The sequence below is a fragment of the Coregonus clupeaformis genome, chromosome 8 (genome assembly GCF_020615455.1).
Source record: "Coregonus clupeaformis isolate EN_2021a chromosome 8, ASM2061545v1, whole genome shotgun sequence".
Lineage (NCBI taxonomy): Eukaryota > Metazoa > Chordata > Actinopteri > Salmoniformes > Salmonidae > Coregonus > Coregonus clupeaformis.
Genome location: NC_059199.1, coordinates 51,546,697 through 51,567,600, shown reverse-complemented (window position 1 = coordinate 51,567,600; position 20,904 = coordinate 51,546,697). Strand labels below are relative to the sequence as shown.

Here is a 20,904-nt window from a genome sequence, read left to right as displayed (position 1 = left end):
GCCGGTCAACATTCACAAGGCCGCAGGGCCAGTTGGATTACCAGGATGCGTACGTCGAGCATACGCTGACCAACTGGCAAGTGTCTTCACTGACATTTTCAACATGTCCCTGACTGAGTCTGTAATACCAACATGTTTCAAGCAGACCACCATAGTCCCTGTGGCCGAGAACACCAAGATAACCAGCCTAAATGACTACCGACCCGTAGCACTAACGTCTGTGGCCAGGCACGACTCCAACACCATCATTAAGTTTGCCAACGACACAACAGTGGTAGGCCTGATCACCGACAACAATGAGACAGCCTATAGGGAGGAGGTCAGAGACCTGGCCGTGTGGTGCCAGGATAACAACCTCTCCCTCAACGTGATCAAGACAAAGGAGATGATTGTGGTCTACAGGAAAAAGAAGAGGACTGAGCACGCCCCCATTCTCATCGACTGGGCTATGGTGGAACAGGTTGAGAGCTTCAAGTTCCTTGGTGTCCACATCACCAACAAACTATCATGGTCCAAACACACCAAGACAGTCCTGAAGTGGGCACGCAAAGCCTATTTCCCCTCAGGAGTCTGAAAAGATTTGGCATGGGTCCTCAGATCCTCAAAAGGTTCTACAGCTGCACCATCGAGGGCATCCTGACTGGTTGCATCACTGCCTGGTATGGCAACTGCTCGGCCTCCGACCGCAAGGCACTACAGAGGGTAGTGCGTACGGCCCAGTACATCACTGGGGCCAAGCTTCCTGCCATCCAGGACCTCTATACCATGCAGTGTCAGAGGAAGGCGCTAAAAATTGTCAAAGACCCTAGTCATAGACTGTTCTCTCTGCTACCACACAGCAAGCGGTACCGGTGCGCCATGTCTAGGTCCAAAAGGCTTCTTAACAGCTTCTACCCGCACGCCATAAGACTCCTGAACAGCTAATCATGGCTACCTGTACTATTTACATTGTCCCCCCCACAACACCCCACCCCACCCCCGCTTTCACGCTGCTGCTACTGTCTGTTTATTATCTATGCATAGTCACTTGAACTCTACCTACATGTACATATTACCACAATTACCTCGACTAACTTGTGCTCCCGCACATTGACTCTGTACCGGTACCCCCTGTATATAGCCTCCCTACTGTTATTTTATTTTACTGCTGCTCTTTAATTATTTTTATTTTTTACTTATCTATTTTTTACTTAACACTTATTTTTCTTAAAACTGCATTGTTGGTTAAGGGCTTGTAAGTAAGCATTTCACTGTAAGGTCTAACACCTGTTGTATTCGGCGCATGTGGCAAATAAATTTTGATTTGATTTGATTTGATATTTCTCCCTCCCAGTCCTTTTTCCACCCAACTTCATCTATATTTGTAGAGTGAGTTTCCTGTAAACAATAGATATTATATTTTTTCCCTTTCTGTGTAGGTGTTTGCGTCTTTGTGAGGTAGAGCAACTATTTGTGTGTGTGTGTGTCTTTAAGTGTGTAAGTCTTATCTTGTCAGTGTGTGTCTGTGTATGTGTCTCAAGCGTAGCGTGTGTGTTCGACAGAAGCGGAGACGCTATAGTCCGACGTCCCATTGTGGCATAGCTACGCGTCTCTGAGATCACCATCTGCGGTGCACGCACAGCCCGAATGCGCACCTCCCCAAATTTCCCAACCAATGCAGCTCTGCGTACGTGTCCTCTATCTATTTGAATGTGTTGACAGTTGGAGAAATAGCTTGAGGCAAAGAATGAAATCCAATGATCCAATATTCTAGAACACTGCTGTGCGTACGCGTACACGCCTTTGGACTCTGATAGACTCTTAAGTGTGCGTCTGCGTTTGAGATGGCCATCGATACAGGGAGTACTGAGGGAGAGTTTAGGGGACTTTGAGTGCTAATCTGTGTGAAATCACAGGCCTCAGGGGCGATGCGGGGCCAGGCAAGGTGTAGGGAGGTGTGGGGAGAGATGGTGTGATAGTAGCGCTACTCTCTGATCAGACGGTCCGGGGCTCACTGTGTGAAGCTGTCTGAACACCAGTAATCCCTCCCAGAGACACTCAGAAGCCTGCAGGGCTGATCAGGAGGCTGTTTGGCTGGAGGATGTGGAGGATGAGGCTCCTTCACACCTCCACAGGAAACAGGGGGGAGGATGGAAGGATGGAGGGGAGGGAGGTTAAGAAGGAGGCTGGAGGGTTTCTGTGTGGAGGAAAGGCTCAGGTGTGTCTTAAGTATTTTCCCAAAAGTATTTTTCAAATATTATATTACAGCCTATTTTGAGGGTAGGCTCAAAACTTTTATTTGACAGATTACAGAGAGGGAGACTGATTAGGTTCTGATGATAGCTTTGCTGCCTGCATCTCTTTCTCTCCCTTTTTACTCTAATTTCTATTGAGCTTTGTTAGTGTGATGAATTGACAGCCTTTTTAACCATTGAAGGTAACATTTAGAGATGTTCTCTAAGTTACAATAATGAACAGATATATCGTTGATATCAGCACAAATAGCAGGAAACACAAAAATGTCCCTCAATGTTCGCCCATTCACCTAATCCTCTCTTCTAATTGTGCTCTCTCTCTTTTCTATTAATTTATTTGAACATATCTTCTTCTCCCAACCCCTCCCCCTCCAGCGCCATCATCTACCATTAAGGAGGATTTGATGGTGCTCCACCATCACTCCCTCTGAAATGAAATCATTTCCCTCTGGAGAGGCTGAGCGATACAGGTGTATTGTTGTACGGTTACTGTACTCTCTTAATGTGATGTTAGGAAGCTCATTGACCACATACAACAGGAAATCACTGTCTTTTGACTGCCACTAGAATAAAAGTGTGAGTTTCTGCCACTAGAAGCCATTTGTGTAGGTTTAAAGGTTCCGCTTAAACTGAATTGACTTAATTAAAACTGAATTGACCCTAACCCTGGTGGGCTGGGATGTGCATATAACATTAGCGGTTATTAACAACGTAGCTAGTCGAGATAAACAAATGTTTGTAATTAAGGTGGGCGTGTGTATCATTCCTTTTATTTACTGCATTTAACACGTTAGGAGGACTATTAGCAAAAAAATCCTCAATTATTTCACATCACTCATTTGTTATACAAATGCTCTTATTAACTGTAATGACCTCTAATGGTTTACACACACACACACACACACACACGTTACTTACGGCTGATGAAAATGAGTCCAGTGGCGCTGCCAGTTCTTTGTATGGGAGAGAGAGAAGTGTGTGAGCTCACATTAAGACAGTTAGACTCAAGTGTAATTATACCGTCTACATTGATCCAAATACCCAACAGGGGACCCATTGCATTACTGTGGTACTTAAAATGCCTGCTCTAAATGAGTGTGTGTGTGTTCCTGGGCATGTGTGTGTCTGCTAATTTGTAATGTAAGGCTCTCACTCTCTCCTCCCTCTGCACCCCTGGCCTCTGCTACACTGATAAACGTCTTAATAAACCAATCAAGATCACCCACACAGATGTTGATGTTTATTAGGTATTGTCCTGAGAGGAACAAGGTCGTAATGTGGTACTTGAGGTTCTACAATGACTTCCTGAGGTGGGAGAGTCTAAGCGCTCAGTCATACATTTTACAATCACAATGACTCCATGTCTGTCTCCACTGTTCTGTTCTGTTCCATCATATCTTGTCTTTCTCTCTCTCTCTCTCTCTCTCTCTCGCTTTCTCTCTATTGTTTGAATAATAATAATATGCCATTTAGCAGACGCTTTTATCCAAAGCGACTTACAGTCATGCGTGCATACATTTTTGTGTATGGGTGGTCCCGGGGATCGAACCCACTACCTTGGCGTTACAATCGCCGTGCTCTACCAGCTGAGCTACAGAGGACCACAAGGCATCCATTGTGAAGCTACTGTACACAGTCTCAATTCATCTAGCGATAGTAAAGAATATTGATACTGTGAGATGGATTTCTATAGACATTGATCCATGCTTTGGATTGTTGTGTTGAACTATTGAAAAAATATAATGCAACTACTCAATCAATTAGTCAATGTCAGGCAATGCGTTCTCCATTATATCCTTACACATAGTGTAAGTGTAGAGACGACATTCCTCTCATATGGAGTTAATAACACTGCACACAGTACCATTGCTTTTACAGTATTATGCTCCAGCAAACAGTTATGAAACAACCTACAAACATCATAATATGTCTGCATCCCAAATGGCACCCTATTCCCTATTTAGTGCACTACTTTTGATCAGGGCTCTGTACAGAACAATACAGAACCCTTGAACACTGATCGCATAAACAATATTGTTTTGAATACTGTCGGAAATAACAATATTTGTGGGGGAATGGTTTGTTCTAACTGAATAGATCATAAAGTAGGGGGTAGACTCTGGACTCTGGGTGTGTTTGGTTTATTTAACGTGTGTGGGGTTGAGTGAGGAGGAAGAGAAAACAGAATGCCCCAAACAGGGTCAAAGAGTCACAGAGAACTGGAGAATATCAGCCTTCAAAACTCTTCCTTTTTTTGTTATTGGTGACTATTTAGAGCCCCTATCAGGGCCACACAGTGCAAACTAAGACACAAGCTGTGGAAAGACATGTACTAACAGAGAGAATGAAAACATGTTGTGTTAACTGTGAAAAAAACAAGAGGTGTGAAAAGAAGTAGAGAAAAGAGAAGAGGTGAAAATAAATGGATCTTTCAGCACTTTTGGGGTTTGTTTGGTTTGAGTGGTTTTCTCACAAACGGTGTGTTCCGTTTGCTCTTTCCACACTTCTCTCCTCTCCTTCCACCCCATCTCTCTGTCTTTCCACTTCTACACCCCTCCATTTCGTCCACTCCCGTCCCTCCATTTCCTCCACCTCTTCACAACTTTATCCACTTGGAGTCCATTGCATTTAGTGCTGGCTGCAGAAGGAAAGGGCTTTGTCTGGTCTTTGTCAGGGAGCTCAGAATAAAGATATTGTATGAAACATACTCCTTTATTTGTTTATTGGAGGTGAAAATATAATTGTATCATTGACATGAAACACAAACTTATCTCCAATAAATAATATTATATTTGAGTATTGGCAAATGCTGTTGGGCAAGACTCAATAAAATAAAATGAAAGTGACAAAAAAGTATCTCTATCAGACAAAGTGATAACTGAGTCCTTAAAAGCTCAGGCACAAGAACAGAAAAAACTAAAGATCTTTAGCATAGAACAAATTAATCTCTCTTCATTTTCTGCATATCACATTACTTCCTAACCAGAGAATCCCGAACGTGTGCGTTGGCATGATCTGTAATTCCATTGGAAAATAGAGCTACCCACCGTCATATTCCTCTTTAGTCATGCGGCTTCAATTAAATAAGCAGAGTGCAAGGGTAACTAAACATAGCTATCTGAACGCTGAGCGACCCAAGCAGGAATTACTGCCAGTGCTAAAATCCTCCATCCTCTCCATTAATATGCTATCAAAAGTTTTCTCATGAAAAATAAATGCGAAATACTGTAAAAGATACCTGAAGTTGCGGAACGAACATACAGTGGTAATGCTATCCTCCCTCTCTCTCTCTCTCTCTCTCTCTTTCTTTCTCTCTCTCTCGCTCTCTCTCTGTCTCTTGCGCGCGCTTTAAGCAATGATTGAAAGTCTCTTTCCTGAGTGAGCTCAAACTAGATAGCACCAATGGCTACTACCTGCTACCTGTCCTGCATGTTCCGTATGTGTAGCCTAAACGTCAAGCTTTGTTGCTTTGTCCAGCCTTATTAAATGATGGGCTGTAGGACTTTATCATGGTCATGGCCCACTCGGTTTTTGGCAGCGGGCTCCCAGGGAGCTGCAGGACCTGCAGGAGCACTTGATGTCAGAAAGTGTCTTATCTTGATAGACAGGTTCATTATCACCTTCTAATTACAGGTGAATCTAAACCAGGTGGATGAATTACCTGGATGGGTCTGGCTTATGGGGTTGATGGGGGTGGGGTGAGGGAGGGGGTGGGAGTGCATGTGGGTTATTGTTACAGTGGGGCGAGCCAGCCGTGGGGGGCAGGTGGTGGAAGGGGGTGCAGGTAGGTTACTGTTACAGTGGGGCGATCGGGGAGTGTGGGGGGGTGCAGGTGGTGTAACAGGGAGAGGGGGGCTCAGGGGTTCCTAATGGGGTAGTGGAGGGAGGGGGTGTGTGGAGAGGGGGGAGGGGATACAGGCACAGGTAGGTTACTGTTACAGTGGGGCGAGCCGTCACGGGGCAGGTGGTGTAGGCTGTACGTGGGGGGGACAGGGGGTCCTTTTCAGCTCTCCGCTCTGTCCACTCTCTCGGCTCTGCTACATTATTCATCAGCATCAAGGGGATCAGTCTCTCCTCCTCTGTAAAAGAGAAGAGCACCCGCTGAGCCTCCCTGAAACTATCTCTCTCTATAAAACATGTTCATCCCATCCACGCAACATAATCACAAGTTATGACAAGAACTCATCAAGTCTTCCTCAGTGTTTGCTGTTGAAGTCTTCAGTGTTTGTCTACTTTGTCAAGTACTTTCAGTGAGACAATAGCTATGATGTTGTTGTTAATAAGCACCCATTATCAGAACCAGGCTGTTTACTTTCACTGTTTCTTATCTGGGTTAGAAACATACAACATAACATGTAATCAGTCCCCTTGTGGTTTGTGGAAGGGTTGGGGGTCACTTCAGTTTTCATTTTAGTCAAGTCAAGCAGGTGAAACAAAGTTCACCCATTTGTCACTGAGGATTTTTCAATTTATGAATTCAATTAATTCAATTCAGTTCAGCTTCAATTTAAAAATGAATTGACCCCAAACCTGGTTGTAATTGAGCTTATATTGTAGTTGAAATTACTTTAAAATAGAGATACTTACTTTTTTGTGGCAAATTTTAAGTCTGGATATTGTAAGTCAGGGTGTAACCAATTAAACAAGTTGAAGGAATACCTAATGAGCTAATTATTATTTTGGAGTGACTGCGGAACCGACTTCTCTGGACCCCTTCCTGACAGCTAAAGGTCCAAAGTTTCTCTGCATGTGTGGGATTCTCTACTTTATGCACAGCCTCTGCTCTACTCGTTCGACTGCCCAGAAAACAGGGTAGTTAACAGCTGAATTAATGTCTGCAATATCACATAATGATAGTATTCTACATAACAGAACTGAATATAATTGCATAGTATAAAGTTATTATTTTACCACAGCGGATCACCCACCCACTAGGTTATCACTGTATAATGGGCTCAATAACATGCTACACCTCCTCTCTCAACATTCAAGGAAGTACAGCTCAGCAGTAGCCTATAGCAGGATAATGAATTAGACCCTGAGCAACTCCGGTACAACCAGGAAATCATAATATGTTTTATAAAGATATCAGCTTAAAGGTGTTATCTGTAATAATTACTGCTGTTCAATGGCTATTTCTATTAATGATTTATAATCACTGAAATATGACAGATTGTAGCTTTAAAAACAGAGAGATAGAGGTGCGGAGCAGGGACATTAGTTATGTTGGGTCTTTCTAAAGGGGTTAGACTGTGTGTGTGTGTGTGTGTGTGTGTGTGTGTGTGTGTGTGTGTGTGTGTGTGTGTGTGTGTGTGTGTGTGTGGCACATGCAGGGTTAGAGAGATGGTTAATGGGATGTTTAGATAGTCGTGGAGTTCAGACTACTACTGCTCCCAATCACGTGAGAGAGAGAGAGAGAGAGAGAGAGAGAGAGAGAGAGAGAGAGAGAGAGAGAGAGAGAGAGAGAGAGAGAGAGAGAGAGAGAGAGAGAGAGAGAGAGAGAGAGAGAAAAGCTTCAAACTAACTCTGATTTCCATATCCATGGTGCACCCAATTCCCCAACCAACTACAAAGGACCAATATTTCCTTATACTTCCTGCTTATTTTCTCTGAACTCTAAGTCGGGTTATTTCAATGCACATTTGTCATTTTGAAAAACACATTTTCCATAAATTCCACAAATTCCATACTTGAGTGTATCTTCTACTTTAGATCTTTCTTTGGTTCTTCACAACACAAAGTGTCAAACACTCAAACTACAGTATTATTCATATTTTATAAATGCCCAAGTTACCTTACCAAAACCCTTATCTTACAAACTTATTTCATACAATAATAGGATTTAGAGAAATGAAAATGTCCCTGCCGGTAACAGTGCGTATAATGCATAGATTAAGTAGCCCATATAAACAGTCATGAAGATTCAGATTTAACTTTCCTAATTCTGTTATGGATTTCAAATGGTAATTCAATCATTTTTATTGCTTCCCTTGCAGTAATGCACATGTGAGAATAAACAACAACTGAGACTTTACTTTATCAGTTTTGTTACACACGTTCCTGTTGTATTTCATGTCGACATATCCATTTTTAAAATAACTAACTATTGGTCATAAAATAATAAGAAAACATCTTGAAGCAGTGAGCATGTCAAAACTCATAGCCTAGGCTACGTAATAACATTGCACTATATGGAATTTCTCTGATCACATACTTCTTCACTGTTCACGAGCTGTCTGAAGTAGCCTAGGCTACAGACAAAACAAGTGCACGAGACTTGACAGTTACAATGTAACGTTTTTGTAAAACTCAGAAATCGATTTTTTTTTACGTTAAAATGTACTTTATCTCTATTTTTTTCTTCATCAGATTGCTTCGTTTTGTTTTTATTGAAACATAAAATGCATCATCTTTTAAACAATTGTAGCCTATAATTTTGCTGTGATACACAGTACTAGCCTACATGGTAGGCTAAATCGTGAACAAATCTAAGTGAGCTACTTTGATTCATGAATTTAGAAATGTGTTTTTATCGCAAGAAAATATCGTGTATCGTGTTCTTTCGAGGGAAAATAACATTATACGCTGTGAGCTCAAGCTGCCTGCGTTTATTCTTTCTGTCTGGCTCCGGCTGCTGCTGCTGGTTGTGAGGCTCGCGCTGCACTTTGTGTGAGAATCCTGGGACTTGGTGATGTCAGACTGGTTGGGTCATTTGAAGGTTAGCAGCCTCGGATGGGTTCATAGAAAGTTCACTCGCATATATTAGGCAATTCAATCTTTCATTTTCTGTGACCAAACTAGTAGGAAATGAGCTGCATGGAGGCAGGATAACCCATTCGACATCCAAACAGGGAGATGTGGTTTTAAAACGCGATCTGTAATATTTATAAGAACATATTTTCAGTACGGCGGGCTCGAGCGAGGAGCTTGTTGTTAAGCGCACCGGACGGGGCTGTGCAAAAAATATATATAGGATATACACGTTGGAACGTTACGGAGGTAACTGACTGGCTGACACACGTTGGGACCTTACGGAGGTAACTGACTGGCTGACACACGTTGGGACCTTACGGAGGTAACTGACTGGCTGACACACGTTGGGACGTTACGGAGGTAACTGACTGGCTGACACACGTTGTAATGTTACGGAGGTGACAGACTGGCTGACACACGTTGGAACGTTACGGAGGTGACAGACTGGCTGACACACGTTGGAACGTTACGGAGGTAACTGACTGGCTGACACACGTTGGGACCTTACGGAGGTAACTGACTGGCTGACACACGTTGGGACGTTACGGAGGTGACAGACTGGCTGACACACGTTGTAATGTTACGGAGGTGACAGACTGGCTGACACACGTTGTAATGTTACGGAGGTGGTTGACTGGCTGACACCTTTTCGTCTCAACAACCGGACACCGGAGGAAAATGGCAAATCATAATTTGGGTCAATTACAAGCTTTTAGCGGTGTTGTCTGTCATAATTCAGGATTCTAATAGTCTGGGAAGAAGAACAATATTTTACGTGCCAAGAAAGGGGCAGACTTTGATGGAGTTGTGTGCACTTTTGTTCGCGATTCTTATCCACACCTAAAGGATATTTTAAAGGCACTCAATAACAGGCAGACTGTTGCGACTAAGGGAAATCATGTTTGATTGTATGGATGTGCTAGCGGTGAGCCCTGGACAAATGTTGGATTTCTACACTTCGAGTCCCTCTTCGTGTATGCTACAAGAGAAGGCACTGAAAGCGTGCTTCAGCGGGCTCGCTCAGAGAGACTGGCAACACCGCCGGAGCGCACAGTGTAGGTTCACTTTTGTTCCCTTCCGTTGCATTTCACGTGTCTAAGGCCTAGTAGCTTCATAACAGTAGCCTATCATAATAATGACATAATGAAATTATAATAGCCATGATGTGCGTGGCTTGTCCACTTAATCGCGCTATCTCATTGATCATCTCTTTATTTTGTGTCCATGCACCCCTCCTCACAGTGTTTCCTGTCTTCTCATTTCCTCTCATCTGATGCGTTTAATGACCACACATTAAATATGCCCAGCACACGCACACACACACACACACACACACACACACACACACACACACACACACACACACACACACGCGCAAACACACACACACACACACACACTTCACTTGTGACTCCCACACCGCCATCATTGCCCCTTAAATCACCCTAATGTGCTATAAACAGTGTTGTAGGGCGTACCTGTGTCTGAGTGTTAACTAGTTAGATAACTTCTTAGAGAATTAAACATAAGCAAGAATAGAACGGAATAGAATAGATACTTTATTGTCCATCATAAAAAAAAACATAAATCGTACTTATATCTCAAATGACTTGTAGAGCAGCCATTGAGTTCATTTGTAACAACTCACACTTTTTTTGTCCTGTCACTGTGACATGGCCCTGTGCTTGAAGCATTCCTCCTAGTCCTAGCCATGTCATATTTCATCTGTACACACTTGGGTCGTAAATTATGGAGTTGGAAACAGCTCCCTACAGCAGGCTGATGTATGTTCAGTAGTTGCATCTCAAATGGCACCCTATTCCCTACATTGTGCAGTACTTTTGACCAGAGCCCTATGGGGACCTGGTTAAAAGTAGTGCACACTATAGGGAATAGGGTGCCATTTGAGACACAGTCAGTATGTGATCTCCTGGTCCCTACACTGGGCAGAGGAATGCACAGAGTAAACACCGGCAGGCTGTTCCTTGACACCTCCCTCCCTCCCACCCTCCCTCCCAGCAAAAGAGAGATGACAGGGGGCAGGGGGCAGCTATAACCCCGGGACGCAGAGCATAGAGATGCTCGCAAGTCTCGCTCTCTGGGAAACATGTTTACATTGCCAAAGCAAGTGAAATAGATCATAAACCAAAGTGAAATAAACAATAAAAAATGAACAGTAAACATTACACTCACAAATGTTTCAAAGGAATAGAGACATTTCAAATGTCATATTATGGCTATATACAGTGTTGTAACGATGTGCAAATAGTTAAAGTCCAAAAGGGAAAATAAATAAACATAAATATGGGTTGTATTCTCTCTCTCTCGCTCTGAAACTGATTTAGATAAATGGCCAGCCAACTCTTCAACAAGCTTCATTCTGAACGGCTTGCTCCAAGTCTATAGACATACCTGTTTTACAGTGCATTCGGAAAGTATTCAGACCTCTTGATTTTTTCCACATTTTGTTACGTTACAGCCTTATTCTAAAATGTATTAAATCTTTTTTTTGTCCTCATCAATCTACACGCATACCCCATAATGACAAAGCGAAAACAGGTTCTTAGAAATGTTTGCTAATAAAAAATATATATATATATATATTTAAAAAAAAACTTATTTACATGAGTATTCAGACCCTTTGCTATGAGACTCGAAATTGATCTCAGGTGCATCCTGTTTCCATTGATCATCCTTGATATGTTTCTACAACTTGATTGGAGTCCACCTGTGGTAAATTCAATTGATTGGACATGATTTGGAAAGGCACACACCTGTCTATATAAGGTCCCACAGTTGACAGTGCATGTCAGAGCAAAAACCAAGCCATAAGGTCGAATGAATTGTCCGTAGAGCTCCGAGACAGGATTGTGTCGAGGCACAGATCTGGGGAAGGGTACCAAAAAATGTCTGCAGCATTGAAGGTCCCCAAGAACACAATGGCCTCCATCATTCTTAAATGGAAGATGTTTGGAACCACCAAGACTCTTCCTAGAGCAGGCCACCCGGCCAAACTGAGAAATCGGGGGAGAAGGGCCTTGGTCAGGGAGGTGACCAATAATCGGATTGTCACTCTGACAGAGCTCCAGAGGTTCTCTGTGGAGATGGGAGAACCTTCCAGAAGGACAACCATATCTGCAGCACTCCACCAATCAGGCCTTTATGGTAGAGTGGCCAGACGGAAGCCACTCCTCAGTAAAAGGCACATGACAGCCCGCTTGGAGTTTGCCAAAAGGCACCTAAAGGACTCTCAGACTATAAGAAACTAGATTCTCTGGTCTGATGAAACCAAGATTGAACTCTTTGGCCTGAATGCCAAGCGTCACATCTGGAGGAAACCTGGCACCATCCCTACGGTGAAGCATGGTGGTGGCAGCATCATGCTGTGGGGATGTTTTTCAGAGGCAGGGACTGGGAGACTAGTCAGGATCGAGGGAAGGATGAATGGATCAATGTACAGAGAGATCCTTGCTGAAAACCTGCTCCAGAGCACTCAGGACCTCAGACTGGGGCGAAGGTTAATCTTCCAACAGGACAACGACCCTAAGCACACAGCCAAGACAACGCAGAAGTGGCTTCGGGACAAGTCTCTGAATGTCGTTGAGTGGCCCAGCCAGAGCCCAGACTTGAACCCGATCTAACATCTCTGGAGGGACCTGAAAATAGCTGTGCAGAGACGCTCTTCATCCAACCTGACAGAGCTTGAGAGGATCTGCAGAGAAGAATGGGAGAAACTCCCCAAATACATGTTTGCCAAGCTTTTATCGTCATACCCAAGAAGACTCGAGGCTGTAATCGCTGCAAAGGTGCTTCAACAAAGTACTGTGTAAAGGGTCTGAATACTTATGTAAATGTGATATTTCCGTTTTTAATTTTTTATGAATTTGCAAACATTTCTAAAAACCTGTTTTTGCTTTGTCATTATGGGGTATTGTGTGTAGATTGATGAAGAAAAAAAACAATTTAATCAATTTTAGAATAAGGCTGTAATGTAAAGAAATGTGGAAAAGGTCAAGGGGTCTGAATACTTTCCGTATGAGACAGACCCTTTTTCTTCTGACAAGAATGATGGCACACATTCACTCACTCTTTACGCACTCCATATGCAGAACATTGCTAAACATGTTTTTTTTTACACACTGACTCACAGAAGTAGGCTAGTCTGTCTATCCTATCACACACTCATGAGCAGAAGTCAGTGGTTTGCAGTCAGATAATAACCTTAGCTTATGGAATACTTGGCTTATCTGTGTGTGTTTGCCTGAGGCCCCTCCACTCCGCTTCATGAGAAGGCGTGATCTCCTGGCAAGTCAAGTGTTTGTTTAAGCCCTCTCCCTGGCCCGGCCCCGACACTTGATTTATTTTAATAGTATAACGACTGGAGAGCAGATAATGTTAAGCACTGCCGCACTGTCTGTCACTTCACTACACTTCCCAGGACGTGTTTGCTCTAGAGGCACAAATCACAGTGAAGTGGCCCTTATCAGTAGCAGCGAAAGTGGAAAAGGTGGCTACTATTCACCCCCTACTCACCCCACTTCACTGCGCTCCTACAGTAGGCTACGTTGGTTTTACTAAGCTATTCATATCCTATACAATAATATGAATAGCCTCTCTTTATTTGTTTAATTAGATTTGTTTATATTTGGCCTTTTTATGCCATATAAAATATAGCACATTTGTTTATCTGGCAAAGCAGATTTAATCCCACATAAATCCTATTCCTATATATAAAACAATAATCACTGTATTAATAAATAAATAATGAAATGATAATAAATCGATACACAATATTTAAAATAATAACCATAATTTATAACAATTTACAGTTTTCTTTTCATTTTAAAGGGTTTGTAGATGCAAATTTCAGTTCTACATTTGCACCATCTGATGCAATTTGTCTACAGTGAAAACCATAGGTATGGCTTTGGTTTCATTACATTGTTGTTAAATCCTCATATTTCAGTTTCAACCTAAATTTGATCATCTTAATTGATGGTTTAGCTGAACTGTTATTCAATTCAATTTTTCAATTCAATTTTATTTTATATAGCCCTTCTTACATCAGCTAATATCTCGAAGTGCTGTACAGAAACCCAGCCTAAAACCCCAAACAGCTAGTAATGCAGGTGTAGAAGCACGGTGGCTAGGAAAAACTCCCTAGAAAGGCGAAAACCTAGGAAGAAACCTAGAGAGGAACCAGGCTATGAGGGGTGGCCAGTCCTCTTCTGGCTGTGCCGGGTGAAGATTATAACAGAACCATGCCAAGATGTTCAAAAATGTTCATAAGTGACAAGCATGGTCAAATAATAATCAGGAATAAATCTCAGTTGGCTTTTCATAGCCGATCATTAAGAGTTGAAAACAGCAGGTCTGGGACAGGTAGGGGTTCCATAACCGCAGGCAGAACAGTTGAAACTGGAATAGCAGCAAGGCCAGGCGGACTGGGGACAGCAAGGAGTCACCACGGCCGGTAGTCCCGACGTATGGTCCTAGGGCTCAGGTCTCTCAGTTGGCTTTTCATAGCCGATCATTAAGAGTTGAAAACAGCAGGTCTGGGACAGGTAGGGGTTTCGTAACCGCAGGCAGAACAGTTGAAACTGGAATAGCAGCAAGGCCAGGCGGACTGGGGACAGCAAGGTGTCATCATGCCCGGTAGTCCTGACGTATGGTCCTAGGGCTCAGGTTCTCAGAGAGAAAGAGAGAACGAGAGAATTAGAGAGAGCATACTTAAATTCACACAGGACACTGGATAAGACAGGAGAAGTACTCCAGGTATAACCAACTAACCCCAGCCCCCGACACATAAACTACTGCAGCATAAATACTGGAGGCTGAGACAGGAGCGGTCCGGAGACACTGTGGCCCCATCCGAAGAAACCCCCGGACAGGGCCAAACAGGAAGGATATAACCCCACCCACTCTGCCAAAGCACAGCCCCCGCACCACTAGAGGGATATCCTCAACCACCAACTTACAATCCTGAGACAAGGCCGAGTATAGCCCACAGAGGTCTCCACCACAGCACAAACCAAGGGGGGGGCGCCAACCCAGACAGGAAGATCACGTCAGTAACTCAACCCACTCAAGTGACGCACCCCTCCCAGGGACGGCATGAAAGAGCACCAGCAAGCCAGTGACTCAGCCCCTGCAACAGGGTTAGAGGCAGAGAACCCCAGTGGAGAGGGGAACCGGCCCGGCAGAGACAGCAAGGGCTGTTCGTTGCTCCAGAGCCTTTCCGTTCACCTTCACACTCCTGGGCCAGACTACACTCAATCATATGACCTACTGAAGAGATAAGTCTTCAGTAAAGACTTAAAGGTTGAGACCGAGTCTGCGTCTCTCACATGGGTAGGCAGACTGTTCCATAAAAATGGAGATCTATAGGAGAAAGCCCTGCCTCCCGCTGTTTGCTTAGAAATTCTAGGGACAATTAGGAGGCCTGCGTCTTGTGACCGTAGCGTACGTATTGGTATGTACGGCAGGACCAACTCGGAAAGATAGGTAGGAGCAAGCCCATGTAACGCTTTATAGGTTAACAGTAAAACCTTGAAATCAGCCCTTGCCTTAACAGGAAGCCAGTGTAGGGAAGCTAGCACTGGAGTAATATGATCAAATTTCTTGGTTCTAGTCAGGATTCTAGCAGCCGTATTTAGCACTAACTGAAGTTTATTTAGTGCTTTATCCGGGTAGCCGGAAAATAGAGCATTGCAGCAGTCTAACCTAGAAGTAACAAATGCATGGATTAATTTTTCTGCATCATTTTTGGACAGAACATTTCTGATTTTTGCAATGTTACGTAGATGGAAAAAAGCTGTCCTTGAAACAGTCTTGATATGTTCGTCAAAAGAGAGATCAGGGTCAAGAGTAACACCGAGGTCCTTCACAGTTTTATTTGAGACGACTTTACAACCATCAAGATGAATTGTCAGATTTAACAGAAGATCTCTTTGTTTCTTGGGACCTAGAACAAGCATCTCTGTTTTGTCCGAGTTTAAAAGTAAAACGTTTTCAGCCATCCACTTCCTTATGTCTGAAACACAGGCTTCTAGCGAGGGCAATTTTGGGGCTTCACCATGTTTCATTGAAATGTACAGCTGTGTGTCATCCGCATAGCAGTGAAAGTTAACATTATGTTTTCGAATAACATCCCCAAGAGGTAAAATATATAGTGAAAACAATAGTGGTCCTAAAACGGAACCTTGAGGAACACCGAAATGTACAGTTGATTTGTCGGAGGACAGACCATTCACAGAGACAAACTGATATCTTTCCGACAGGTAAGATCTAAACCAGGCCAGAACTTGTCCGTGTAGACCAATTTGGGTTTCCAGTCTCTCCAAAAGAATGTGGTGATCGATGGTGTCAAAGGCAGCACTAAGGTCTAGTAGCACGAGGACAGATGCAGAGCCTCGGTCTGACGCCATTAAAAGGTCATTTACCACCTTCACAAGTGCAGTCTCAGTGCTATGATGGGGTCTAAAACCAGACTGAAGCATTTCGTACACATTGTTTGTCTTCAGAAAGGCAGTGAGTTGCTGCGCAACAGCTTTTTCTAAAATTTTTGAGAGGAATGGAAGATTCGATATAGGCCGATAGTTTTTTATATTTTCCGGGTCAAGGTTTGGCTTTTTCAAGAGAGGCTTTATCACTGCCACTTTTAGTGAGTTTGGTACACATCCGGTGGATAGAGAGCTGTTTATTATGTTCAACATAGGAGGGCCAAGCACAGGAAGCAGCTCCTTCAGCAGTTTAGTAGGAATAGGATCCAGTATGCAGCTTGAAGGTTTAGAGGCCATGATTATTTTCATCATTGTGTCAAGAGATATAGTACTAAAACACTTAAGTGTCTCTCCCGATCCCAGGCCCTCGCAGAGTTGTGCAGATCCAGGACAGCTAAGCCCTGGAGGAATACGCAGATTCAAAGAGGAGTCCGTAATTTGCTTTCTAATGGTCATGATCTTTTCCTCAAAGAAGTTCATGAATTTATTACTGCTGAAGTGAAAGCCATCCTCTCTTGGGGAATGCTGCTTTTTAGTTAGCTTTGCAACAGTATCAAAAAGAAATTTTGGATTATTCTTATTTTCCTCGATTAAGTTGGAAAAGTAGGATGATCGAGCAGCAGTGAGGGCTCTTCGGTACTGCACGGTACTGTCTTTCCAAGCTAGTCGGAAGACTTCCAGTTTGGTGTGGCGCCATTTCCGTTCCAATTTCCTGGAAGCTTGCTTCAAAGCTCGGGTATTTTCTGTATACCAGGGAGCTAGTTTCTTATGACAAATGTTTTTCGTTTTTAGGGGTGCAGATTTAATCCCACATATGTGCATACTGCGTATATCCTATGTATATGAAAGGTGTGTGTGTGTGTTTGCCTTTGTGTGTGTGTTTGTCTGAACGCCTTACATGAGAGAATACAGAGAATGCAATAACTGTATTCCATAGATTTATAATATTCTCCAGGTGTAGTAGCTAGTGCAGTGTTCCATTCATGATTGATAAGACTATTATCTTGTCACTGTGGTGTGATCACTAATAGAAAAGGTCATCATTTCCCCCGTCATTACAGTACACCACTGTGTGTTCATTGTGTGTGTGTGTGCTTGTGTATGTGTGTGTGCGTGTGTGTGTGCTACGTAATTAAATCGTCTTGAACATTAAAAGTATAAGTAACTCATCACGTTCATTAATCACCACACACAAGGTGCCTTTGATTAGCATTTCAATGCAATTAGAAAACCATTTACCATTCATGCACAGAGGGTGTGTGTGTGTGTGCATATGTGTGTGTGTGTTGCAAATTACCCTGATAACAGGCTTGTATTCATCACCAAGGCAATGGAGCAAAACAAGATAGAACCTAGTGGGCTATCTTTCTTTACCCCCACTATTTCATATGCATAAACTACATACACATTAGCCTTGTGGCATTGCACTCGTCTTGCAACACTCTGCCCCCTTTCATGTTTAAATAAGGAACAGTATAAATTGGACTTTGATTTGAAGAGCTTTCCAGAGAGGTCATTGAAACGTTGTTTTTTATTAATTTATTTATTCAGTGCATGGAATCCCCAAGGGTATTAATTAGATCTATTCACTATGAGCTGCGCTCCGTTAACACACACAGGCATGCACAAGCACACACACTCACATACACACACATAAGCCTTCTTTTTGGGGGGAATGAGCAGTAAAACAAATTGTTGTGCGAAGGATACAATGAGAAGGGGTTAGTTGACTCTCATCCCATTGTCCTCTTTTCTTCTAGTGAAGTACAGTACCAGTCAAAAGTTTGGACACACCTACTCATTCAAGGGTTTTTCTTTATTTGTACTATTTTCTACATTGTAGAAAAATAGTGAAGACATCAAAACTATGAAATAACACATATGGAATCATGTAGTAACCAAAAAAGTGTTAAACAAATTTTATATTTATATTTTATATTGTATATTCTTCAAATAGCCACCCTTTGCCTCGATGACAGCTTTGCACACTCTTGGCATTCTCTCAACCAGCTTCATGAGGTAGTCACCTGGAATGCATTTCAATTAACAGGTGTGCCTTCTTAAAAGTTCATTTGTGGAATTTCTTTCCTTCTTAATGTGTTTGAGCCAATCAGTTGTGTTGTGACAAGGTAGGGGTGGTATACAGAAGATAGCCCTATTTGGTAAAAGACCAAGTCCGTGTTATGGCAAGAACAGCTCGAATAAGCAACAAGAAATGATAGTCCATCATCATTCAAGAACTTTGAAAGTTTCCTCAAGTGCAGTCGCAAAAACCATCAAGCGCTATGATGAAACTGGCTCTCATGAGGACCGGCACAGGAAAGGAAGACCCAGAGTTACCTCTGCTGCAGAGGATAAGTTCATTAGAGTTACCAGCCTCAGAAATTGCAGCCCAAATAAATGCTTCACAGAGTTCAAGTAACAGACACATCTCAACATCAACTGTTCAGAGGAGACTGCGTGAATCAGGCCTTCATGGTTGAATTGCTGCAAAGAAACCACTACTAAAGGACACCAATAAGAAGAAGAGACTTGCTTGGGCCAAGAAACACGAGCAATGGACATTAAACCTGTGGAAATCTGTCCTTTGGTCTGATGAGTCCAAATGTGAGATTTTTGGTTCCAACCACCGTGTCTTTGTGAGACGCAGAGTAGGTGAACGGATGATCTCCGCATTTGTATTTCCCACCGTGAAGCATGGAGGAGGAGGTGTGATGGTGTGGGGGTGCTTTGCTGGAGACACTGTCAGTGATTTATTTAGAATTCAAGGCACACTTAACCAGCATGGCTACCACAGCATTCTGCAGCTATACGCCATCCCATCTGGTTTGCGCTTATTGGGACTATCATTTGTTTTTCAACAGGACAATGACCCAACACACCTCCAGGCTGTGTAAGGGTTATTTGACCAAGAAGGAGAGTGATGGAGTGCTGCATCAGATGACCTGGCCTCCACAATCACCTGACCTCAACCCAACCACAGAGTGAAAGGAAACGCAGCCAACAAGTGCTCAGCATATGTGGGAACTCCTTCAAGACTGTTGGAAAAGCATTCCAGGTGAAGCTGATTGAGGGAATGCCAAGAGTGTGCAAAGCTGTCATCAAGGCAAAGGGTGGCTACTTTGAAGAATCTAAAATCTAAAATATATTTTGATTTGTTTAACACTTTGAGTAGGTGTGTCCAAACTTTTGACTGGTACTGTAGGTAATACAATCAATTGCTGATTTTTATTGCATGGATTGTGTATGACATGGGCTGGCATAATAGTGCCTAAAGAGTGTGTGTGTGTGTGGGTGGGTGGGTGTGTGTGTTCACGTGTTTGTGTGTGTATGTGTGCACACACACGTGTTTGTGTGTGTGCCTGCCTCCTTAAGTGTGTGTATTGTGTGTGTGTATACACGTGTGTGCTCCCATACACATGTATCAACAGTCTCATGTTTTCTCTGCAGTTACATCCTTGTAGCTGAACAACAACAAGCACACATCTGTCCAACGCCAGGTTCTCCCTTTGTTGTAAACAGTGAAGCAGACAGACAGACCATGCTTGAGATAACAGCGTGATATTTTAATTAGGCCCTGGCCCTGTTCTTCTCTTCAAGGCTTAATGTGATTCAGACCATGGGCACAGCTTTCACACCAAGTTGATTTTGCGGGAATGTGAAACGACAACTAAGAGGTCGGAGGGGGGATGGATGGGGGGATAAAAAGAAGGGTAACAACTATGAAACGAAAGGGAAACTGTCTGATGCTGGATTGTATTTAATGGAGATGATTAGGGAGTTTTACTGGACCCCTGCTTGAGCCAGGAGGGACAACAGTCGTCACCACATTCGGCTCGCCAGCGACGGGGACAGAGGATAAGGATCGTTCACCACACCACACCACTGCCTGCTGGTCCCAGATCTCTCAGGCCATTCTCTCTGTTTGGCAATGACAATGACCATAGGAATTGGCTATACAGCACAAACAGATCTGGGACCAGGCTATGCCACCCAAGGGGCCAGGGTTCTGATCTGGAAGCACAGTTTCGACTGCTCCAGTCATGCTTCGGTACTGCAGTTTAACTGACATCTGGCCCAGAAAGACAATATCCTTAGACATAGAGATGTCAGATTTCAAAATTCCTAATAAGACACTTTAGTCATCATCTTTGTGCACAAAACATCCACTGAATTATTCATATAATTGTTGGACGATTTTTCCCCCCATCACTCAGAGCTGAAGATATTACGATTTTATATTCATCCAATGTTTGCCATGTTTTTGGATGCTGCGTTGCTCCATGTGCGCACTGAGTGCTAATGCGCATGTGAAGTTGGGCCATGTAAACCGTATGCAACCCAGATATACAGTACCAGTCAAAAGTTTGGACACTCCTACTCATTCAAGGGTTTTTCTTTATTTGTATTATTTT

At 43.1% G+C, this 20,904-nt stretch overlaps 1 protein-coding gene across 2 annotated transcripts in view; it reads left to right on the top strand.

Annotated features, from left to right (window-relative positions):
* The window catches only part of LOC121571919 (retinoic acid receptor beta-like), a 225,515-nt gene that overhangs the window by 109,546 nt on the left and 95,065 nt on the right, over nucleotides 1–20,904 (top strand). Inside the window, exon 1 of one of the 2 annotated variants that reach the window (XM_041883716.2) lies at nucleotides 8,991–10,042. The exons of the other annotated variant lie outside the window; for it this stretch is intronic. Coding sequence (XP_041739650.1) covers nucleotides 9,886–10,042 — 157 coding nt within the window. The 5' untranslated portion in view covers nucleotides 8,991–9,885. Of the gene's footprint in view, nucleotides 1–8,990; nucleotides 10,043–20,904 lie in introns of those variants that run through there. 2 annotated transcript variants of the gene reach the window in all.